Here is a 26,006-nt window from a genome sequence, read left to right on the forward strand (position 1 = left end):
TAAAGCATAAATACATATTATATATATATTTATGCTTTTTTTTTTATATTTTTATAAAGTGAGGAGCTATGTGTCATCAAATAGTTCGCCGTCGGCACTTCGTCCCGTGTAGGTTCCAATCGTGATCAATAACATTGTTACGCGCATTGTTAGATATCATGCTATCGTCGTTATGAATTCCATGGGAGGCAACAGGCTGTAATCCGTCTCAGCTGTGCTTATTCGATCCTTACCGTTTTATGGACTATATGAATTTGGCTTCGCAATCCCGAACAGGATAACGCTCCTGACGCAGTAAAATATGCATAGCAAACTAACTGAACACGCCATATCTCTATTAAGATGTTTCGACGTCTCATGGAAGAAGCATTTTTGCACGCCCCCAAGAAAGATGCACGCACATACAGGCACGAACAGACAGGAAACGACCAATCAGGTAGCTTTCAGATGGAATGTTGGCGCGGTTTGTCTATCTGCACTCTGCTATGATACTGGTTACCGCGTACTCAAGGGAATGTACGTCCAAGCTCTCTAGAAATCGAACAGTATATGACTGCAGTGTGCATGCTCTGCTTACGAAGCAAAAAAATCTTACGTAATCATCCTGCCGGTGCGATAGCAACGCGTTTGTCTACTACAACAAATATAGTCTGTGTCCTAAAGCGTCCGTAGGCGTAGTTCATTTCGTTTTAGGGCAAACTGCCTGAAGCGATGTAAACCTCGAATCTTTTATAGCTTGTTCATTAGCTTTCCCATATGTAGCAGAGTTTTCTAAAAATGTGTTTTTAAAGTGCCGGAGAGTTTTGGAAAAACGTACTACTTAAAATTATTAAATAACGTACAGCAGAAATAGTTGTAAATATCTGTCAAATATTAGCTACTTACATCTTCATCTTCGTAATCATCAGTATCGTAGTAATATTCGGTGTTGTTCTGCAACAATACAATCCACACAACCATTAAAATTATGATCGTTCCAATATGTCCTTCTACATCGAACGCACTCGTTCGGAAAAAATTACACACAAATAATCCAGATTTTGTTGGAAGCCCATAGCAGTTACTCAAAAAAACGATATATGCGAAATATAGACAGTGATAATGCACCGATTTTTGTATCACTTACAATTCCAAAAAGTTCAACTACCACCTTATGACAACCTAAAACTATGAAAACAAAACGGGATGCTCAGGAGTCGTATCATAGGATAAAAATTAATCCTTGAGACGTTTTATGTAAGGCGTTCCATGAGAGGCTCCTATCTGCGAGTGGCTTTAGTTACCGATACTTTATTATAAGAGCTTTTTTGCTTTAAAACTCTCGATTTACTTGTTACTTACTTGGTCTCTAACGTGGCTGTCCCTCTGCATCCGCCTGCGGAGGTTCCTCAATCCCTCAGCCTTGAACCTCGCCCTTTCGCGCTCCTCCCACAAGTTATCGGTTAGTAATATTTCCTATACATGGACAAATATGCGAATTGACGAGCAGTAACTAATTATGCTACGAACTGGTTCCAATAAAATGGCGTAGTAACGGTAACGTATTTGCCTACCTAAACTTTGTTTCATGAGGTGATCTGGGTTCAATATCGGGCGTGAACCCACTTTGACTTGTGCTAGAAGGGGCGCCAGCCGTCTGAGAAGGCGCTTAACTAAGGTAGTAGCGCACCCAAAATCCTAGGCATTGAGATATAGCTATCTGGAGTTACCGTTATAATAAGAACGATCATTCACAACAAGCCTGTAATTTCTCCGAACGTTTTAATTTATTTATTATTAAGCATTATTTCTACATGAAGCGCATCATTGCCTAAAAATAATTAGAAAATAGGATCCGTATCATATTCTAGGCGCAGTGCAAGTAACCATGTGATATAAACCCGCGGGTTTACACTTTAGAGATGTTTACCAACTAATAACTGTTTAAGTTCGAGTCTCGAAGCTGCATCCTAAAAGCATTTTTTGGTAAAAGTTAGATGCAGATTCAACTATCAACGAATAACTTACGGTGACCGTTGGATAGGCCGCGGTCCAGATGACGGGATGCTTTCTTGCTAAAACTATAGGCCTACTCATGACGGGTATGTACTTCTGAAAAGATATTTCAAATTATCAACATATTGCCAATGTAAGTAGCGCATTAATCACTGCTGCTGTGTCAATAGATGAACGGAAATGAAGAACTCAGATCGAAACAACATCATTACTAGGTTGAAGCCCGAATCGAACTAAAGGGTAGATGACATCGGTTACTTCGGTTATTTTTATCGGTACAAATTGAACGCACAGAAAGATGGTGCGATTAGGAGAGGAAGTACTCTTTTGCAGCAAATTTCTTAAATAATCTCACGAGTCCAGAGTACTTTTTTCTAATGTAACTTGTCCCGATTATGGTAAGCCCGTTATCGTTATTCTGTGCCAAGATTTATGTTACCTAGACCGAGATACTTACAAGAACTTGTTCCCTGACTTCTGCTAACGTTGTAACATGGGTATAATAGCCTGTAATGGAGTGTCACAATAAATAACACACATTAGCTGATCGTATCTGGGACGTACTTAAGAGCCCATTTGCTTGCTTGCAGAATGACTAAGGCGATGTTTGTATAGCTCGAGGAAGCTGACTTATATTTATACAAAAACACCTATACGATATGAGCAACGTATAGCAAAACGGATTCGCTATTTAATCATTTTCTCATTTCTAAATACGGCTGACGATTTTGCTTATCGATCGTATTAGTATTATGTCTATATTTTCTATTTCCTTTCCTGTAACCCAACACGAACACTCGCAGCTATGCACGACAGCGCTCTATAGATTGAAGTTAAGCGTCTTCACAAGAAACATCTTTATTCCTGTGTCGTAAACTTGGCAGTGTATGAGCGTCTCTGACTTCGGACAAGGCACTGAGCGGGCCTACTTCCGACGAAGCTCAAATTCAGTTGAGGACACGGTTTAAGACGACGGATTAAGATGGTAATGTATTATACATAACATGAACAATCAAGTCGTAACTGCTTTTCCTTTCCCACATTTAAGCTACTGAGAAAGGCAAGTGGTATCTCATCTATAAATAAAATCGTCTATCGTACAAACCCTATGCTTCCTCAGCGCCTTATTACACTAGAGCCAGCAATACTGAGGTACCATAGCACTCATTAAAAGTTGGAGTACTACACTCTCCTATCCCAACATATCTTTTCAATTGCTCACCTATGCAACGATATAACTTTATGTAGCCGAGTCTTCTCCTTTGAATAGCTACACAAATCATATAGTGATGGACATCTTTTTAGCTAGAACACATTTGGACGCTCATTGTTATATTCATACATAAACAGCTTTCTAATTAAGGTGTCCACACAGTCCTGCTCTGTTTTAAGCTAGTCCAGGACGAATATTTTCCTTGTCCTCGTGAGATTTAATACCTACTGTCATTCTTCCCAAACCCTCCTGAGTTCGAAAATCCAAGCAGGCCATCAGTTCCCAAAGGCTTAGCGATATTTCGCATTAGGTTGAAATAGATTTGTCTGTACAAGCGTTTCAAAGGCGAAACGCCTCTTTGCTTGAAATTAAACCTTAACAGAAGCGGGAAATTCTTTGACGATTTAGAGGAAACTATCCAAGTAAGCAAACAAGCCTACCTTCGAAGTAACAATGAACCATTTAGAAATTGGCTCTCTAGAGCTTATGGAGGCTATGTTGCCAGTACGTAACTAAAACCTGTCTCTTCATTTAATTTAATTTTCCTAGTAAATATATCCGAAATTTCCTTGCTAAGCGGCGCTAAATGAAAGTGATTTGTACTGCAAAGACTTCTTTCGCTTAAGGAAACCTTGAGGAACGAGAGCGTATCTTTTAAAATTGATAGCCGCGTCACGCGCCTGTGGCTAGGATTGATAAAAGTATCTGAGAAAATTATTTACCAGATGATTTTCAGTGTAGATATCTTTGCATTAGATCGCTTTTGAATCGCGGCCACTTTACGATCCTCCTTCATGGATAACGCTAATGTATAATTAGAAGTTTCGTGGCCTTCGACAGCATTGACGTAACAGCGTGCCAGCCTACATACTGGTGCTGGCAGAGGTGGCGATGATCATTTGAAGATCAATTATGAAGGCCGTAGGCGTTTCGTCAAGTCGCACATTGTACATTTGAAGATTATGCATGTAAAGGAAAAATGCACTATACGATGACGGCGCCAACTCGTTTTTCATTTGGCAGACTTCTCATAAACAGAAACAACTAAATAATTAATTGAGACCTCATTAGGGTAAAAGGAAATCACCTTCCTATGCTCAATCTTACAACATGGTAGAATACTAGTAACAATGATAGAGTGATATCTTCCATGTACCCTGTCTTGGTTCTGGATTGCTTCCGGGCGATTCACTATAGATGTTTTTTCCAGATATCGACAACGAATAATAACTTGCTAGTGTGCATAGAGTTGTAGGTTGAATTTATATTCACGATTTAACTCAACAAAATATTATATGCTTCGTTTATTCTTGGCGGTGGGGTGACTTGAGCGCCGAAACCTTTAGCGTCGCTGGTCCGAAGCATGGTGATGGCACATATCACATGAAAGAGCTAAAGAAAAGAAAGAGCATACGCCTTTTTCCATGGGTAAATGCTACTTCTTATCACGCGGTTGTATGTACCAGTCTGTCGAGGAGGAGGACACAATGTGTTGCCCAATAACACATTGTGTCCTCCTCCTCCTTATTGTGGCTTTAAGATTCGGTAAAACTCCTATAAACAGTGTTCAATAAATATTTTATTAAGGCTGGTTAAAAATACATCACTTTTTCCAGTTCTATTTTATAACGTATGTCTTTTTTCAGTTGCTGTTCCGCACAGCAGAGATATTTAGCCGTTACACGAATGTATTGAATTATGACTCTTTTCATTTCAAGGATAGGCAAACATTTTTGTATCGGCATTCAACCAAGTTCAATCCACAAACCTTATCTCACGTTCGTAGCATTTCGCCAATGACTTGAAGGTATCGCGCCTGCAGTCACCGCCTATAGGTGCCATATTTCCCGGTCAATCTGTTTTGCTGCAAATCCGGTTGCTTTTTCGATAACAGCGTTACTGTTTTCTCTCAGGGCACCTAGCTAATAGTTTGGCAAGGTGATTTAATCCAGTTAACATTTTTAATTGCTTGTGGTGACCATAAACCACCCGTTTGTTTAACTCAAGCGGCTATTGATTGCAAGCCGTTACGGCTATTTTAACCGATAACAATTCTACAACGAGCCGCCATAGATGGGTGTTAGTTGAGTCGCCAAATAGCAAATGACTTTTCCGATGTGGTATCACGTTGCGGTGAACAATACAGTTGTGGAGGTAAAATGGCCGGGAAGCTTATTTACAACGTCGCAAAAAAGATAGAGCTTTCTAACATACAAGTGGGACAGGAAGGTGTTCACCTAACGCTCATTGATATTAACAACACAAGGCGGCCTAAACAGCAAACCCAGCCGACTAGGAGTCTGGCTGAGGGAATTCGGTTTGAAAGAACGAGTCACCGTCAGACAAAGGGGAAGGCGAAATAGAGCCGAACAGGGAAACCTCGGCCACCTCAACAGTTGACAGTTTCGTGAAAAAAGCTCTGACAATATGAACACTGACAAGCCGGCCTTTGTATGCGACACCGCACCTGCTCTTGATGTCAATCATGTAGTTCGCAGCGTGGCTGGACCTTAAGAAAAGGCGAAAAATTACATGGTATAATTGAGAGGAAGCTAGCCCTGGCGCTCCTTTTCCCAAACGCCCTGGCTAGTATAGACAACCTCGTGCTGACAGATTTGCAGAACTACCCTATTTAACTTAAGCATTTCTATTCAGTGCACTGGCCTGCACCGAGAACCAATGGTAGCCGCTTTAGTGTGGATATCTTCATTTTCTACATTATAAGAAAATCATTAGACAGACAGGTTACTTAGCGGAGAACACCTTCGTGTCATTGCTCTGTGTGGCTAGCGACCAAGCCTCGTAGTCGCCAATGTTCGGTTGACCGATTTGGCATCAGCGTACACCTTGGTGGAGAAACTTTTCAATGGACTACTTTTCCTCTGGTCGCGCAGGCAGCTTCGACGCTCGTTCCGATCAGCCGAACCGAATCCCACTTCAACATTAACTTTCTTAGGTCATGCAGGACGTTCGGTTATCGCTATATGTTTTTGAATACAAACAATACACCTCAATACATACCAACGTAATTAGGGATGAAGTTCCACGATAAAAATCATTCCCTGTCAGAGGACGCAAGCATTCGTACTTGCATACCAACGGCGATAAACCTCACTGTTCAACTGACAGCTGCATGGAGTGTCAAACGTAAAGCTCTGTCGCGGCACCTAAATGTAGACTTGCTTTCAAGATGCACCCACGAAATTCTCCCTGTTCCTGTTGTGTTTAATGCCGAAACCTATAAACCTAAGAAACTAGGTGTGCAGCATCTGGTTGAAACTCTCTAATCTAGAGTACAACCATTCCGTCCTCTCGGAAGCATAGGTCATCATTCAACTATATTAACAGCCTTGCCCGAAAGGCCTTGAGCGACTGAAGGTCCGTCCGATGGTCGGCGCGGAACGTTAGCTCTACAGATGGTTAACACAGCACTCCATTCGGCGTCTTGCTCGATTAGATCCCTGCGGCTCATAAATTACTTCGCTGTGTACGTCAAAGGATATGATATCAAGCGCGATGTCCCTTTTCGCCGGAGCTTTGGAAGTGGAGATCCCCATACGGCGCGATACCTTTTAACAGGACTTGACAGTACGGGAATTAAGGTACGACTTTGGGAGCCTACGCAATAAGAAAGCTGCCACGGTTATGCAAAATGCAGTGCCACTCTGGCTCCGAGTTGGACAGCACTACTTAAAAGGAAAAGTTTGCATACTGGTATACTTTCAGCTCAACGAAGAAATGCGGGAAGGCAAAGGAAAAGGCGACTCTACCGCGCCATCACTATGGCGGGTAACAATGAAGAAAAGCGTTTGCTATAAGCAGCAACTTTTGAGCGGCTGACTGAAAAACTGAACAACTACTTAAAAAGCGTACATGCCATCCCAACGGGTAACACAAGTTCCGGAGAGAACGGTCCACAGAAACGGTGTACAGGATCCTGATGGCCAAGGTGGAGAGAACGCTCGCTATGCCACGCGATCCACTGTAGACGGTGTTTGTTGACTTCAAGGTAGCCTTTGACTCGGCTTCCACGAACAAAGCTGTGTTCGCGCTGGCCGAAGTTGGTATATATCTATTCATTTTGGGTGTGATTTTACAAAAGGACGAGATAGCCATTGACGACGAAGTAGCCAAACTTCCGCCTTTTATGCAGGCAATTGGCCTAACTCAGGGTAAATGACCTAAGCCCTTGTGTTGCCGACGGGCCTCCCTGATCAGGTAAGACAGCCGAAAAACTCACCGGAAATCATCTTGTAAGCAGACGACTTGGTAATATACTGATCCAGAAGGTTCTAAGTGCAGTAAACTCTAGCCCGGCTTCATGCGGCAATCACAGATAGAGATTTACCATATATCTGACCAAGACGGAAGCGATGAAGTTTAGAAGGGAAGGCCAGACAGCGGCGATTAGTACTCTCTCTTTTGCCAGATCTTCTCTTGCCTATGTTAACCGGTTTCTGCGGTCGGCGTAAGTTTCACTGCGCATGTCACTGAGAGATGCAGGAAGACGGCGTGGGCCGCGTGCGCGATCAGATCCGCTGTCAGCTTGACAACGCATGCGATACGTATCATTCGGAAAATTTTACATTGAAAAACTCTGAGTAATTAAGTAAAGTCAAAACCTTCTTTTTCTAAAGAGCGTTGGGATTACATATCAAGACGTCTTGCTGATTGGACGCTAGTGTTCGAGAATTTACTTTGAACCCCCTGCAATGGAAGCCATAAGGACGAACCGTAGGAATTGATAGAAAAACTTCGCGGAAATTTATGAGGATTCATTTGCTTAACGAATAAGGAATGGAAAGGGATGAACCAGCTAAACCGACATACCGTGACTCCTTTTGTCGCCTGTAGATTCCACCGTGGACTATGCAAAAAAACTACGGTTCAGAGAACCCGACGATACATCGAAATGTTCTAGGTGCGGACAATTTTGATAAATCTCATGCCGCTTCATGCTCCCTAGCAGTGTCTCCAAGACACCGAGTAAATCCATCAAACTAGCTTTATGAACCAGAAAAGATTCTATATATAAATTATATAAACGCAAACTATTTTTAGGTGGGTCTGTATACCCTCTCTGATACTCGGATATCGTGTTGTTGTCCTCTGTTTACTGAAATTTCGTGAACAGCTCTTGACTACCAGTCGCAAAGGTAAATAGGTAAAATTGAATCGATTGTAACTTTGAGCTGTTCGTCTCATTAATTACATATAGTTCCATTCGGCAAACATTGTGATCTTCCAATACTCGATTATTGGTACGTACCTCTATTACTGCATGCCATCCAGTTGACCTCTCTAGTATCGGTGACCTCCCTCCCGATAAGGTATGTGAAGACTCGCACGGGTATGTTCGGATAGTTATAGCGGAAGAAGATGTCCTGGTAGTTGCTGGGGGCGCCATCGGTTATGAGCATGATCGCTTGATTACACTGCGATCCGCCTTTTGACCTATTGAACTGCACTCAAAGAATGGTACAAGCAGACATTATAAATATTGAGAGGGTACATTTATACCTCCATATATATTACTAATCAATGGTAATATAGTAGTTTTGTTTAAATAATGTACGTTCATTACTACAAATTGACTCTACCTGTTTCGTACTAAATTTTTGTTTAGTTTACACCAACTATATACCTAAATCAAGGGGAACATAGACTTTTTTTTACTTTGGCTCACAAACTTTTCTCAGTCCATTGATATATCCTAATATGATTTTATTATCGAACGAATTAAATATAACTCAATCGAAACACGATAATTGACCCCTTTTGGCTGCCGAGTAAGAAACGGTACAGAATGATCATGGTTATTCGAAGTACGAAATAACCATTTGGATCAAGTACAGTTTAACCACACAATTGCAACTATTAGCTATAAACGGGCTGAGAAAGTGTGATAGTTCGGCTATCTGTTGCAGTCATAAGCACCTGTTCCATTGACCTCGCACCCCAACCCCTTGATCTCTTTGTTTTTGCCGAATTTATCCAATACCGACGCAGAAATAATCCGTTGAAGGATATATTATGCAGGTATGCAAGCCGGTGGTCCGATTAATGACCTCTCTTCAATAGGCTAACAACTGAATCAGCACCTTAATGAGTCTATTCCTTTGTCTGTGTATTTTGCTACTGTTGCTGGTACATCCGGATTCCATGCCTGTTGCTGCCGTAGTTACTTGTCCTGAGTCTGTTTTAACTCCGCGATCTTTGTTATCCCCTGTCGTTTAATTCGTATCTGTTTGTTTTCGCCTAAGTGGACCCACAGGGGCTAGTGTCTTGTTAGTATATAGTTAGCATCTGCTTTCTCTAGCGGGTGCGGTACATACGGTCTAACCGATTTGGCCAATGGGCTGGGAGGTCGGCCCCAAAGATAATGATGGCAACGGTAGAGGAGGAAAAGCCTTTAATGCCACGTTGACATGATGCTGTGCATGGGCCTTCAACTGCCGCAGAAACGACGACGACAGCGACAGTGTCCGAGTAGGGTCCAATACGACTTCGTGCGTGCCATTTTGACTTTGATAGCACTAGAAGCAGAAATAGTTGGGGGTATTATACTGTGCTAGTCATAGTACTGCCCGCATGATCCTTTTCGTGCACCGACCAAATACCACAATCGCTGTTACTGCTGTTGCAGCTGGCACAAGCAGCTAACTATTCAGGGCCGTTTTCTGCTGTGGTTACCTCCTTCATTGGCGCAGTCGCCGTCCATTGCTACGCGTAATCCTCCTCCAACTTCTTACAATGGCTACACTTAACGTAAGGCTGGGCTTGTGAGCGGCCCTCTTTTTAGAAGCAAGCTGATAGGTGTGAGTTAGTGACTTCCTATTTCTACAGTACAACATTCACTCCTCTTCCATATGGTCTTATTCCTACTGCTTTCGCGGTTTTCTATTAGCAAGCCAGTGCGGATTGTTCGACCTTGTTTCTACCTTTACTACCGTTTAAAGAGATATAAGTTGAAGGAAGTAAAAGGAGTGTCTGCACCTGCTAAAACGAGTGCTGCGCCGCCGCTGCTGGTCGCCTTAGACGTTCCTTTTAACTGATCAAAATAATCCATCAAAATCATCATTATCATTGTGATTGTTCTGTTTCGCCGCAAAAGGCAGTCGCGGGGGCCCCAAGAGACAGCAGCGCTGGCAGCCGTTATCGGCTACTGCTATCGCCGCTAGTATAGAACAATTTGTATATGAGACAATTACGTATAAGCAAGTAGCCGACAAGCGAACAGGTGGATTGCCGCCGAGTTCGTTTGGCGTGGCGTATAGTTCCGTAGGAAAGCGTTTTCGTTCCTTAGTTGGAGAGAGCTTGCCCGGAAGACCTTCGAGTGAGAAGTCATTATGTCGCGGGGCTAACAGCTGCGAGAGCACAAACGCAACAAGGATTAGCTTCCGTTGGCCTTAATGCGAAAAGGACACTAAATGAGAAGAAGCAAATGAGCCAATGGGCTAAGCAAACAATCCATAGAATAGCCATAAAGGTTGGCGGACATCTACGCATCCTGAACAATATTTAACAATCGTACATAGGCGAAGGTTTGCTAATGAGGAAATGGCGTACTCTAACCTATTCCAGAAGAGCTAGGCAGGGGTAGACTCGTAGAATGTGTAAAATAGCATACTCACAAGAAGAGCAAGACGACTTTTGTGAGGCGACGGTGCTCTACGAGGTGACAGTGAATTTCCTACATGTTCAGCATGAGAAAGATGGCAACATTTCTATAGAGAATGCAGGCATTAACAGGTAACGCCGTACCGTAAGTGAGAAGCGATCAAGTAACTACTACAGTTTAAGTTGGAAACAATGGGTATCATTTCGCTGACCGGCGACAGTGAAGTTTCGTACCTTGTACCTACTAAAAAGTTGTATCGTGCTCAGCTTTACAACACAAGTGCCGCTGTAACGTTTTGCTAGTTTTAAGCAAAACGTAAGCTGGCTATTTATCGGCGCCTCATAATTCGAAGAGCGAAACATCGAAGATTTTTCTTAGGATGTAGACTAATTATACGTGGATTCACTCTTGAGGCCTACTCTAACCGTAACGATGCGGTGACTCAGCCTTGAGACTCATATCAAATTTGAATTCGGTGTTGCATGGATAGCAACTATTTCATTGAAACAACCCTGGTAATTTTATTGAATTATTTCTAACGTTAAAGATAAATAAGAATAACTACAGTATTCTATCTTTCTCTCTACTTGCCAAGTGGCATTGTCCTGATCTTCTTGTCAGCGTAATGCAGATATTGACCTTAGGTGAAGATGTCAGTATAAAACAGTTGATATACATTTACCCTTTGAAGCAATTCGAATGCTTCCGTAAGTGCGGAGGAGAAGTTGGCTATGTTCTGCGTGTCAAGTTTATTGAGATACTCTTTGAACTCGCGAATATTGCGCTGGTTGGCCTGCACGGGCATGTCAAAACACGGTACTAAAGGAAGACAGTCATTCTTAAACTGAAAGTCAGAAGACACGAATTCAATTTTCATTACTCATCGAAAGGCCAACGCGATTCTTCGGTCGTCATTGTTCCTTTGTCTGTCGTTTGATTGTTCTAGCGACTTTGAACACTGCCTTTGGTCTGATGGAAATTTGTAAAAGAATACCAACCGTTAGCACCTGGACGAAGTCGTTGTCCGTTAGCGTCTCGAGGATGTTAATAACGACGTTCCTGGCAATCTCTTTCCGCAGTCCGGTCATGGAGCCGCTGACGTCAAGCAGGATAACAATATCCTTGGCCGAGGCCGCCGCCTGGACGTACCACGATCGACTACGGCATTCATACATGTCGGGCTCCATGTCCGGCCATTGGACCGCTGTTCGGAAAAAATCAGTCGTTTACGTCTCTAAACAATTACTTAACTCATAACTTCGGATAGAAATCTTAACTAACACAGATTGATAGGACGACTCCTTAGGTACTCACCAGGATACAGCCTAAGGAATCCGGTATGACTACAAAAGAACTGGAATGAAAGGTAAGGGTCGGACCCTCTATTGGCCCGGAAGCGGTTGTCCAATTCTGATGACATCCGTATTGCGTGCATGACATGCTCAGCTGTAATGTGAAGAAAGTGCATAGAAAATTGGCGCCAATTTAGGACAGACCGTTGTTACAGCCACCGCGAAACCTATTGAAATGACAGCCGTTATTTTTCTAGGTTAGCAAAAATAAATATTAAAAAACAGCCGTTTATTCCAGCCTGCTTGTCTAGCAAGTACCAACCATCGTCTAGAACACAACCTTCAACAGAGCCGTCAGTCTGAAGTATTATCTACGATTAAACCACGTGTGCGGTCTGTCCACGAATGCAGACGCCTTTGAACCTACGCCACCAAACAAATCTGTCTAAAGTGATTGAATATGCACTTTCATGTATTTGATAAGGTCGACGCTTCTTAGCTTCTGTGCGCTACGTTATCCAGCAACGTGTACACTTGTATACATAAGACAAGCTGCACGCCACGGATATTACGTCATATATATATAAGTACATGGCAAGCAAGACGGCGTTATAGTATTGCCGCTTATGGGGCACAGCTATTCATAAGTATATCAAAAAGTTATGCGGTGCAACAACTTGTTTTGCTTGTGGTCCATGCTTTGCGCAGACGAAGGTTTAAGAAATGTAACAACGATTCACGCCATCGGTACGTCCACCGCGCACGGCCAGCGTACTGATGGTTCAACCCACCTCTATTTTCTTATGATGTTGTTGCTATTCGCAGTAAAAAAGAGCATTTGCCGCTATATCTCTAACACTACGAATTTTAGTATAAACAGCAACACTGTCCCCGTCGTCAACGCGTTCGCCGCAGTCGTTTGCTGACGCGGCTGGAGGCGTTCAGGCCTGATGTTTGCATAGAACTCTTTTGGTTTTCTCCTTCTAACTGCAATGCAAATTGTTAGCGTATCTCGGGCTAGTTGTTGTCAGCACAAAGACGAGAAGCAGAACACATACTCTCTGTCTGTGTCCTTTCCTAGTTACGCGGTGTCTCGTCTGTTTTATTTGTTTTTCTTGTCTTTGTCGTTATCCTCTGAAAACGTCCAATGTCTGTCGTAACGCTTGTACAATGCTATTCTTATTGTGGGGGTTTTCTCTTAGTGGTTTTCCCGACCGTCGTTGTCACACGACAATCCACGTTGACAAAAGTAAAACGCGTTACAGAAAAAATAATAGAGGAGCGGAAAAGAGGGATAAGAGGGAGTAAATTCAGATATGCGCAAACTATAGTAGCTTGATGGCTTGCCCAGAATGGGAACAAAGTCTGGCCCTGGTTTGTAGAGCCCGCACCGACACCGAGTGCCTTCTGCATCCTCTTTGAGGGGTCCGCTCCTCCCTAAAAGCTTTCACTGCCCGCCCGCCTGCCGGCCACGACAAGCATGAAGAGAAAATGGTGAGAAAGGTTCCCTGTATTTATACGGGTATGCTTGTTGGACAGAGCGACATACCGGTACTGCCGTACGCTGTATAGCAGCTCGATGACCCAGCCTCAGAATACAACAGCACGGGTTGGGCGTTTACGAAATGTGGAGGGAAAGTGCGAAACGTAGTTGTATTTCGTTACCGTCGTGTTCGATCGTTACCGTTCCCGCTACAGCCGGCATCGACGATTCTTTGCTCAAGACCCCACTCTCTAGAGGGTGCGTGCGAGAGTTCCCGAAGACATCAACGTAGAGAAGACCAAACGAGACGAAGAAAAAGACGCAGAGAAAAACGAATTGAAAAGGCATGGAAGATATCGCTCGATAGCCAACTGGTCTTGTCGCAAAAAGCCTCATAGCTATCAGCCTTTAACAACTACGAGAGCAGCAACAACCATAATAATAACAAGGACACAATAACATCCTTTTTTTGGCGGGGCTCAACCGCACGGCCACTGCCGCCAGCGGCAAGACGTACAATTCCGGACAGCGGCCAAACCGAGCTGAGGGGACCCAGACCAGCCTCTTCAATGGCAGCTGCTACTAGCCCAGCTCGTCATGCGCCTGTTGTGGTTTAGTAAAGGTGTTCATCTGACGCAGGGCAATGCAACAAGATACGCGTGTTTTAAGGGCATTAAGGCACTAGGTACAACACTGTATCCAAGACAGAGAGAGTCAAAGAGAGACAGGGCGAATGAGGAACATGAGCTGCCGACGTAGGATAACAAGACGGTAAGGGCGAGCAGTATGAAAGGGCGCCTTTCAAACTGTTGTTATTTATAAACAACTAATGCATTAGATGGACGAAAAAAAAGCACAAAAAGAAGAGAAAGACAAATGTCTTTTATTGAAGCAGGACAACAAAACACTTTTCTGGACATGGAGAGTTAAAAAAGATGAAGTTCGAATTCAGAACAGGCGCATAGTGAGAACATGGAATAAGAATGGAGGACGACGTCGCCACGAACGATCCCGCGGTTATGGCAGCGCTCCGCAGTGTTCTGTCACTTCGAATAAAAGGACGCCGTTGACCTTTCCATGCTGATGCCTTTTTTCTGACTAGATCTCTTCTCATCTAACTCGACGTGGTGTATTCAATCGTGTCACCTGAAGACACTGCGCATATCTTCGAGGTCGCGCCTTGTGCACTGTAACTATCTTCGTTGAAGAGACAAAAGTATTCCGATCTTTCAGCCTCAGGTCGCTATGCGTTTTATTTCCTATCGTGTTTCGTTCATGACAAGACACGAGAATGAATCTGCCATAGATGCGTTCTGCGTTTAGTTATGCGTGAAGCAAACGACAGGCAAAAAAGGTGCGGAAGCTAACTGCAGGCTTCAACTGGCGCGCGTGTTCGAGTTTTGCAATGGTGGTACGGCCTGTTACATTCAATGTCTGACATTTCTCCACAATTCAACGCTACGTGGTAAAAATTATTGGAAATCGAACGAGCAAACTGATTAGTCCTTGCAACGGAGTTCATCTTCAAATCCTCTACCGAATGGTAATAGGATTCGCAAAACGGCTCATTTCAAATGATCAACGTGCTCCAGCGAGATATTATTGCAACTGTCGCTTACTCAGGCAAATATATGGCGTCTGTTTGCGTCCTTCGGGTAAATTCCCGTATCCTTCAACTTCAAACAACTTCAAGCACTATCGAGATAACGCTAATGAATTATTTCTCAAATAAATAGCATGCTTCCTACGTAACAAGAAGCAGAGCACATAAAATGTCCCCAGCTGATTAGTTGGCTGAGAAGGTCGCCTTGGTGACCGATATTTAAGCCGATTCGACGTAGGACAACCGGCCTTACCTTTTTGTAGTTCGTCTAAATTGCATCGCTAAAATCCCGTGCCCTAACAAAGACACTTCACATCGGTAGTTGTCGTTGTGAAGGAGCGCGGGGTCAAAGTGAACGGAGGCAAAGTGGACAACGCGTTCCACTTTTGTACAATCCATGTCTGAATGGTGCTTTGCACGTGATGAAGACTGATCTTTAGGGAATCAAACTCGTTTTAATTCGGATCCAATCTGCGTCTTTCGACCGGTTTAAGGAGAAGTCTTGAAACAACACAGACATTAATTGTTGCCGTTCACCTACCTTTAGCCCAACTTTTACAGGAATTTGTTTTACTTTTGTATGAAACAACAATTACTGCTAGAAGGGGAACAGAGTAAACGCGGTTTGCAGTCCATTTGTTGTGAAACTTTGCTCTATTTGATATATAGATGATTATAATTCAAAGACTGAAGCGCAGAGCGTACCCGTGTCTCTCTTGTGCTTGTCTCTAATTTTGTAAACAATCATCGTTAAAAAGTATGCTACATGAGAACGCGGGCATCCCCTGAAAGTGTAATTTCGACGCTGAATGACAAGCTGCAGGGGCAAATAAAGATTCTCCTTAATTCCGTATAAAGGAACGTCATTTACAACCTCGACTAGTTACCTAGAATTCCTATAGAAACGAAGCGAAGAATGGTGTAAAATGGACACGATATGAAATAAAACATATTACTTTGAACTATTGCTTATCATAGGTGTAATAGATGATACTTTGATGCAGCAGAACCGTGACTGTGTTTATTTAGCTCGATTTCTAATCTGTCCTATTTTTCTCAGGAATGGAAATAAAATTAATATTTGTAAAGTAATTGCTATGTAGTAGTATATTTGCTTGTAGGTAGTGTAAAGGCTCAGGTACGATTGAGGTATAGCGATTCCAGCTAGTTACTGTTTCAATGCCCAGAATATTTGAAGAAGGGCCTATGCTGAAATTCCCTAGTTGTTTTCGTTGAATTTTTATAGATCGTTTATGAATCGGGCACAACAAATTATCGCTTGATAATACTTTTCAATTGCACTATTCGCATCAACCGCCTATTTAATCTCAGTAGACGTTTGCCATTAGTCGATTGAAATTTTTGCTACTATTTTTAGTTATGGCAATTGTCGCTGGTATTCCCGCGAAAATTTTTGGTAGGCTGAGGTTAGTGAACGATAACGCATAGTCCGTTGTTTTTAGCTAAGGAACTGAAATGAGACAAGACCCATACCTCTAGTGTAGATATTTGTAGCGACATGGATGGCACTCTTGTCGAAGCTGACCTCCTGCTCAAAGTAGGACGAGTAGTTAAGATCGAGACGCTTCTCCACGCACCCTAGAAGCGGAATGCCTACATGCCAAAAGTATTGTATAGCTGTGAGATTCTCGTTTGTTAATAGCATATATGTTTACCATGTACCTAACGTCAAAAACAATTTTTGTCGTATAACCAGCAGCAACGCGTCACGTGTGACACTTATAACATAGATGTCCTGCCGTATATTTACGTGCCAACAACTCAACAGTCATCAGCAACCTGCGAGAGATTCGCATCGAAGTATTTCCTTGCTACTGATCACTAGTGATAAAAGCTCGCAGAAAGCAATTCAATGAGTAATCATGGTACGATGTCGAAAACTTTTCCTATTATATACGATACAACGAATGTCGGGCATTATAGGACAGAGGGCGTGCGTTCAATGACTCGTTGATGGAGTAAACAGAATCTATGCGATTCATATCCGGAGCTAATAAAGACCTCGACAACTATGGGGGACATACCTTCTCGCTAATCACAGAACACGATTGTAGGACAAATCTACATGCGTAACAGACGTACCCCTCACTTCACGACTACCAATTAATGTCTGTGATACAATTATACGCACAAAAAGGCTCAACATGCTTTACCAACAGAATTCATGCGGACATTAGTGCAGTACTTTTGCGGCCTGAGCGCAAAACAGAGCCTTTCTTAGAGAAAAGAATTAATTAGATATTTATCTTCCGATCATGTAAACTATTATATGGCTTTATGGCCCAACGACGATTTATTGACACTAAACTGTCCTGTAGTCCTGCAAACTCTTGTAAGCTCATTATCCATCAGTTATCATTAAACTGACACACGGAAGAGCCGACATATTATCCTCTACTCGTATTTAACGTATCTCTCTATGTTTCAAACGTATTCCAAATTTCTAATGACGCCTAATCAGTCAATCAACTCACCTTCCTCATCTTTACGAAGCACTCCAAAGTCGTCCGTACAGCCGTCCGGATGAGGGTATTTATCATTTTCGGGACGGGGGACAAGGCGTTTGGCGTTGACTAGGTCGAACGGACTGCTGTCATAACGTGAGGTCTCTACGAGCTTTTCGGTTTCACGATAGAGATGTTCCACGGATTCTTGTTTCTTGCGGACGAGGTTGGCTAGCGACCGCGTGATGTCCTCGAAGAGGGTGTTCCCTTTATTCGACACCTTGAACAGCTCGTTACTGAATGACTGTAACAGTGAAACGCACATATAACGACCACCCTGTTACGAAAAAATTTCAGTATCAGAACGATGATTGTGTACTGCATAATTATGCTCATTTTCTACTTTTCTCAGCGGACCTCGAGGCGCCTAGAAACAAAGCAGCACTACAATCGTACAGCTTTACCAAATATACATGACTTTCGGTACAAAACCAACAGTCAGATATATCTCATTCATGGGATAGCTGTAGCCTCTATACTTACGGACGCGCGAGGCGCGTAAGTACGAAACTGGGCGTAGACAAACTTCGTTTCGTGTCGAGGGTCCCGCCCTCTGAAATGTTTAGTGACAGTACCGCGCGTAAGAACTTCAAGTATCTATTTACTTGAATCACCATAGCTCTTGCGTATAAATTGTTTACCAAACAAAAAGCGATCGACATTCACAATATGCTTTGCGCCGTTGGAAATTTAAACAGGCCACATATAATGTTTTTTGTTAGCTCCTCAAGGCGACGGATGCCTCAGCTAGCAACGTAAAGACAAACTATTGCTGAGAGGAGCCATGACGACGACGACAGCTAACCACATTGGTCCTTCGGGATAGCAATGCCATAGTACGAAAGAAGTCACACACGCACGGACGACGTGCATATACATTTTTCAAGCTAAGCTTCCCCTGAGAGTCTTAACATGTCAAGCGAGCACCAGCCATCGTACTAGCGGGATTTATGATAAGTTGCTCTGTCGTTGCCGCAGCCACGATTGGTAGTGACACCGACCATGCCATACAGTTAGCATCGCTGATCGTCGCTGAGATTTAGTATTGCCACGAGCAGAGTCGGTAGTTCTGTTTTACACAGTGAAAGGTAGAAGACCCCACAAATAATTGTTTCTGACTCGCTCTGCAAACGATGTTTCATTGCTTTGCACGCTTTCGATGGTGGTGCCACTCAGAATCTTACAAGAGGATGTCACGAGTGAGGGTCAACTAAGTAGGGCTTTCCCTGGTTTTCGCCGAAGACTATTCGTGGTAATCATTGCCCTCCTCTAATACGATGCATGTTTTCGCATCGGAACGAGCCAGGATCTCTAGCTTTTATTTCGGATTGCCGTACCAACAAGTCGAGCGCTATATGTTACTGTGATAAGGGAGTCCCTGTGGAGAAGAGTCCCACCTATCAATTACTTATTGGAATACTGCTACATCCATGAAAACATCAACAGCTAGTACGTAGTTGCACACATGATGCATAGTTTGCATTAGGTTAGCTGCGATCGCTGCTGCTTGCAGTAGAAGTGTCGCTTTGCCCCGGCTGCTGACATAAGAACGCTGAATAGAGCAGCCTCTACACGAGACAGGGCGTTGGTAAATACAGGTTGACCCAGCAATTATCCAGCGGCAATACGACCAGCTTACTTAGCTAACTTGAGTAGCCTGATAACTGAATCGTAGCGAGAGTAAGATTGCCTGCGCGGATATCGACTGACAGGATTAACGGATTGTTAGAAGGGAGATTTTAGTTAAGCATGCGTTCGTAAAACGCGGAAGCCCGATGTCTTTCGTTGTTCGCGTTAGTGTGAGAAGGCGGTGGTGGAAATTATATCTCGTACGTATCATTATATTCTCAAAAAAATATCTTTACGCCGTTGCTTAAAGGAAAACCTTTATCTCCGTTTATTTCCTTAATGAGAAGTCCTACTGAAGCTTTTTGGTGAAACTTGGTCATATAAAATCGACGGTGCGTGATGACTTCCAGTTGAAAGCGCTTCATTTTGATGACTCAAGAACGAGTAGACTGCAATTTTACTTCAAGTAGTCTTGAGTCTGCGTATTATATCTCCTAACGTTATATACCATTTATCGAATTTACGATTTGAAATTATCGCTATTGTACCGCCGTACTGTTTGTGCACGATTGAAGTTGTTCTCGCATACAAGAACTTTATCCGTCAGCACCAAGCGCGCAATGGATGCAATCAATTTGGATCTATGCAGCGGCGACAAGTACGACGGACGCCAAGTAGCTAGAATTACGAAAAGGAAATGCCCTTGGAAAACATTGGAGATAGATGACGGTCTGCATCATGCGTTTGGTCAAGCAATATCGCAGGCGATCAATCTCATGCATCGTCTGCAATTATGACGCACTAGATCCTATGGCCGTCAAATGTAAAAGGACCTCCATTGTTGGCATTGGCAATTGGCCACGCCTGAAAGCAAGCTAACCCAACTCGTAATACTATATAGAAATAATACCACAGACCCTCCTAATGATTAATACTTACAGTTTTAATTGCGCTGTAATTCGATGCTACTTCATTTGCGACTTTTAGGTCTTTAGCAAAACGCACTGCCCAGCTTTTTATTCTGAAAATAGAGAAATGAAGATCATCGGTTAGAATATTTGTACAAAGTTCTTTTCAACTACGACTTCAGATTGCAGTCTGAGGACTTTTAGGGGTCGTATAACTGCAGATGTTTCATCAGAAATCAACATGTAGAAATTGTATAGTTCTCCTACTGTTGTATGTACTATCAGCGTGGCAAAACAACATCTAGAATTCCTATCCATGTTAGTCGATTTCCTAACTAAACTGCTTTGTCGATAAATATTTACTTCCCGTTAACTTATCTTTCAGCCGACTTCTGATAACTTGAAGGACAGTTGCCGAGGATAATGGAATACGGTGAATCCTGTTATCCTCGACTCACTAAACAGGCCATTTTACAGCTTTTTGTATCAATCTTTAGTTAACACATAAAATTCACTTAGTCGGTGATTGTTCAATTAGCTCTCTTTCCGTGTCCATTACCTTTCCATCTTGCGCACTTTATTCCGTTTACCAGTTATGACGTCACTTATCCTTTGGACTGCAAAGCGCGCCCTGCTTCTGCCTAAATCTTTTTGAGGAGAAGCATTGCCCCGTGGCGTCCGCTTGTGTTGGTGTGCAACAAGCACTTCCAGATGAAAACAGCTTGGGGCAAATCTGATGGGTAGAGGGATAAGTCTCTTCAACTACTACGGAACGACATCAAAGGCTAATCCAATTTCGATCAAATTTCACTAGTAGCGTCCTCCGTTTGGCCGGCAATGTCAAGCCGAACTGTGCCTGGACTGTCAAACTGAGCGAAGGCCGCTGCTTCGTTGCTTGACGACGCGATTTTCAACGGCGATTCTAACGCAGGCGCGGCGGGCCTCGACGGGTGCGAAGTACGGCCTTGCGGTGGCGGCGGACCGGACTTCGCTTACTTTCTATAAGTCGTAGAACGACCGGGAAAAACGAATGAGGGGCGACGCAAATGAGTCTGGATTAAGACTGTCTCGGTTGACGTTGAAATACTGCAGAGCTTTAGGTATTCGATAGTAGGAAAAGATGGGAAAATTGTATGGAGAAGAAAAGAGCGAGAGGGCTTCTGAATCTCGGCCAAAGCCACAACAACATCAGGACAGCCGAGGCTAGCGAGCACAAGAGGCAGGATATGGCCCTGGCCGATATGAGCCCACAATAAGAAAAGAGAAGCAGGTCGAAAAGATATAGCAGCAGGTCTAACAGCACCCATAGAACAAAGCCCAATGGTGGGAAAACACCACGAAACAAAAAGAAAGAGAAGCAGAGGTAGAAAAGGCTAGAAACTTTCGCTCAGATCGAAAACATACGTCGTCGGCCTTTCGTAGCTTTGCTTTTACTGCTACCGTTGCTTCGTTTCTAGTTCTGTCTCTGTTCCCTTTTAAGATCCAACATATCAAAGCCCCTTTTGCTCACTCCGTTCATCCTTTGGCGTTGTAGGGGGTGTCTTTCTAAACTCCGTTCGATTTAACAGCTAGCGGCACGCTCGCCGCAGTCGACTTGACTCGTTGCCAGCTAGCGCAGATTATTCACGCACTTTACGGGGTCCCATAATAACACTCTGTTCTCTCCTCTTTTGGTCCATATCTTCTTTTGGCGCTCTCAGTCTATCTTTTTTTTTCGTGCCTTCTAAATCATAATGTATGTTCGTCCGCGTCCTTTTTTTTTGCTTCACGCAAAAGCAAGCTAGCTCAACAACAGATTCCTACGTGAGTAAAAGAGTCATACAGTGGTAGTACCGTTAAAGTCGTCAGTTGTATAATCAAAAGCAAGATGAACGAAGTGGAACTAGAGAAATGAATGAAGCCGAATTAGATAACCTGATCCATCAAACGTTATGAGGAGCGGAAGGATCCCAATTAAGTTACCCGGATTATATATATATATAGAAGCAGTAGCTTAAAAAAGTGACGTGAAATTTGTTGTTGTTGACACAACTATCGGGCGTCCACGATGCTATGACGCGATATCAGCAGCTCTGAGTTTTACCACAACTTAGTATTTTAAACGACCAAGTTCCGAGACGATATCCATGGCGCAACACTTATAACTCTATGTGAAACCACTTTGCTAAGTGTGCAAACCTGAGAAGGAGTCCCCGCAATCAAATCAACGATAGTTGTGGCCGAAGGACAAGCTCAAGGTCAGGAAAAAACGGCATGAAATAGGACAAGGAGCGCGTTTTGCCTAAGAGGATAAATCACTCGAGTCTGAAATCGTTACACTGATGGTGGCTGGGGAGCATAAACCTTTCAACGGCTAGACCTACATCGACGGGCGCCGTACAACGCAAGAAAGATGACGTTGCCTTATCCTGGGTCCGATGGGATATCGGTTTGGGGCGATGGAGGTAAATATTCTACAAAATCTCTAAGGCCGCATGTTAGGGGGCAATTCTCCGACTGTTTGTTTGTCTGTGGAGAGAGAGAAGAAAAGGACGTACACCCACGTACCGTCTATGGGACATATCCAGGGGGGTTATGACTCAACTTAACTTTACTTAGGTTGAATTGCTCAGGCCAGAATAGGCTATGATATTAAAGCCGACACGACTCACTCGACTCGAAACGACGCAAATAGCTTCGACTGTTTCCAACGTTGATTACCACAGCTGCCAGCCCGTAATTTGGAAATGCATCAAGTCGACGAAGATTGAACACCAACCTGGATACGACTGTTTTTACCGCCATTCGTTTATCTGTCCCTTGTTCGCAGACCGACCTATTATTTGTTTTTGTTTTTGTTCTCTGGACACAACAGAAAATAACATACGGTGTCAACACCACAGCGTGCGAATTTGGTAGTACGCTTAGTACGCAATGTAACGATATTCTGTTCAAGGAGTAACCGATCAATATCGCATAGACACTTCTTTGGCTCTTCGTTATTAACTGAAGGATCCCTTGCACAACGTGGGGATCTTTGAAACGGAAAAAGACCAATTTGCTTAACCCTAACAACATATATCTATAGACAGAAGCTTTGTGGCTAGTATATATAATACTAACTAGGTTTCTTGCGATATATGCTAGGACTATAACCTTTGTTGTCTTCTAAGCCATTGCATATATAAGCCGTTCTATATATATTTCGCCATTGTCATCGAGGAGATCGCCAGTTATATCCATAAAAAGACGTGGACGATGCCGACCGCCGTAGAGACATAGATGAGGAGTGGCAGAATGAAGGCGAAAAGAGGCTACGCGGGGTATTAGAGAGCAAGAGGGAACTTATTCCATCCCGTATCGTTTTCGTACGTTCGTACAAAAGCTATCTGGTACTGTGTGCTTACTTTATATGAGAGTCTCAGGAACAAGTGATGAGAGTGGTAAAAGGGCAAAGCCACCTATGCCTACCGTTTTCTTCATATAGAGCATTGGGAGGTTGCCATCCAGCGCCGTTGGTCAGCAAACAGAATAGGCTAACTACAGTCATCTAACCACCCCTGCGACAACTCTACGACTCATGACGTTACGAGTGCCCACTTATGAAAGCAAATGCATGACCATGGGTCGCCTGCTTTGTTCGCCCGATTGTTCCGTGTACCGAACTGCGACCTTGGATCAAACTACGCATCCATCGGCACCAGAAGCAGCATCAACTTGCCCCTGTCTCAGTTGTCGCAATCTTCGTTTATGCGCCACAAGGCGCAGCAGCAGTACCGCACTTGACACTGTGGCGGTAGCCAAGATAGGAGTCACTGTAGTAGAGTCAATATGGTGAATTTTTATATTACGGCCGACATCTGGCTAGCATTTCTTGCCTTTGCCGTCCTCCTCCGTTGCTAAAACACTGACCCAATAACAATGCATGTGCGAAAGGCGCTTAGAAGGGTGGTTTTGTCATTATCTTATGAAACGGGGTAGAAAAGAAGATTGTGACGTACGCTGTGGCGAAGATGGGACCGTGTTCGTGAGACGCTTCGGAATAGGCGCAGCTTGCGCCAATTTCCTTTTCGTTCATAGGAGATCGCTAGATGCCGAAGTGGTGGTTAGGAATAATAGGTAGACGTCGAAGGGTCTTTATCTATCCCGTTATGGATTCCTCTATAGGGATCGTTTTTCGAAACAATCTCTCGCCACTATCCTTTAGGGTCAAGTTTGTTCCGCCAACTAGGTATCGGGTTCTTTCTGGCCACCAGTCTCATTCGCTGCTCACTCAATCTATCCTCGTTACTTAACTCCAGCATCCGATGGATGTATTATTATAACTAGTCAAGAATCGCTTTGTTAAAATTGTTTTGGCCGCTTAAACCGTTAATACGTTCCACGGCCCAAATGATTTTCTTTTTTGCTAAGTCCTTTGCAAATTTTTTTTCGTTTCATTGATCAGTAAGCTCCAACAATGCGACAAAAAAAAAGACAATATAACGGATTGGTCCTCTTTTCGGCCAAAAAAAGCGGTAAAACAACTCTTCAAGGTGTCTGCTGGGTTCAATAAATTAATTAAAAGAGAATTTTTTTGCGCTAATGGGCCTTCCAGATGGATAGCATCAAACGTTACGTGAGGTTAAAGAGCTTTCTCTGTTGTATATGTTAGCAATATATATTATTACACCAACATAATAAACAATAGACTATATAAAGCTGACTGGACTATATTTTCATTGGCGCCTTTAGTCACTGTGATCAGACAACTACTCTAAATCCTTTACGTACTTCTCAATCAAAGCTATTTTGGTTTTCGAATGGCTCTATCGTGTTTTTAACATCGCCCGTATGAATGAATTGGTAGTTCTCCTAATAGGAATATTGGAATTTTATTATTAGTTATTTCAGGACAGAAGAGCAAACAATTGAGCGCAGGCTAAGATATTCGATAGAACCCAATGCAGACCAAAGGCGATGTAAGCCTTAATATGCCCAGGAGCCAAAGCTTAATTACAGTCGCAGTGAATGCGTAGAGTACTAGCCATAGCTGTAAAGCAAGTACGTTATCACCACTCGAATGTGGGTTACGAAATTCGTCTTGGCTTGTTACCACTTTATGTAATTACAAGTAATACGTATTTTACGTATGGGCGGAACCTATTGCAGACAAACCATTTTAGAATAAAATCAAAATGACTAAACGATACTAGATAATTGACAGGATAGTAATCGGAAAAGACTTGGACAGGAGCAGCTTTCGATCTATGGGGGCATTTCGGCTACCATTTTCCCTGCATATAATAACAAAAGCCGATAGACGTACTCGTACCGTCTGAAAAGCTACGGATACTTTTGTAGATCAGGGCACAAAACTTAATTCACTGTCAAGCGAAAGAATGGCACATGAGCTAAATCAACATATTTTTAAAAAGTATAAACGTAATCCGGTTGGTGCTAACGGCTTAAAGACGCTCCTAATCGTAGCCATGCTCCCGATGCCCCAAGCGAATTTTGACGTGAAGTTCTGTAGTGTGCGAATAAGCATGCAACCCATGTTTGATAAGTACACATGGAAGACGGGTACTAGCTCATCTAGAAATTAGGTAGTTTTTAACTGATCAACAATTGGCAGAAAAATGTAGGCTTGGGTACATTGACCTTAACAGACCGATTGAAAAGATCTAGTTCAGATCGAACCAAATAGTGATGTAGGCATTTATCTTCCTGGAAAACCCATATCAATTATTGGAAAAAAATAATATCGCGTTCCAGCCAGTTCGCTTACGCTAATAATACTCGTATTACCGATAAAGACACTTTGATCTTTGGTGTT

The 26,006-nt window shown here is 43.1% G+C and overlaps 1 protein-coding gene across 1 annotated transcript in view; it reads right to left on the reverse strand.

Moving 5' to 3' along the window:
* stj (voltage-dependent calcium channel subunit straightjacket) overlaps window positions 1-20,776 on the reverse strand; it is a 42,784-nt gene extending 22,008 nt beyond the window's left edge. Inside the window, exons 1-12 of the mRNA XM_086968024.1 lie at window positions 20,769-20,776; window positions 20,241-20,322; window positions 17,703-17,976; window positions 16,702-16,821; window positions 12,144-12,275; window positions 11,828-12,033; window positions 11,512-11,673; window positions 8,478-8,670; window positions 2,453-2,502; window positions 2,008-2,091; window positions 1,342-1,455; window positions 886-933 (exon numbers count right to left, since the gene is read on the reverse strand). Coding sequence (XP_086824150.1) covers window positions 886-933; window positions 1,342-1,455; window positions 2,008-2,091; window positions 2,453-2,502; window positions 8,478-8,670; window positions 11,512-11,673; window positions 11,828-12,033; window positions 12,144-12,275; window positions 16,702-16,821; window positions 17,703-17,976; window positions 20,241-20,322; window positions 20,769-20,776 — 1,473 coding nt within the window. The remainder of the gene's footprint in view (window positions 1-885; window positions 934-1,341; window positions 1,456-2,007; window positions 2,092-2,452; window positions 2,503-8,477; window positions 8,671-11,511; window positions 11,674-11,827; window positions 12,034-12,143; window positions 12,276-16,701; window positions 16,822-17,702; window positions 17,977-20,240; window positions 20,323-20,768) is intronic.
* Window positions 20,777-26,006: the final 5,230 nt, after the last annotated feature.

This window comes from Varroa jacobsoni, unplaced genomic scaffold (genome assembly GCF_002532875.2).
Source record: "Varroa jacobsoni isolate VJ856 unplaced genomic scaffold, vjacob_1.0 scaffold_36, whole genome shotgun sequence".
NCBI lineage: Eukaryota > Metazoa > Arthropoda > Arachnida > Mesostigmata > Varroidae > Varroa > Varroa jacobsoni.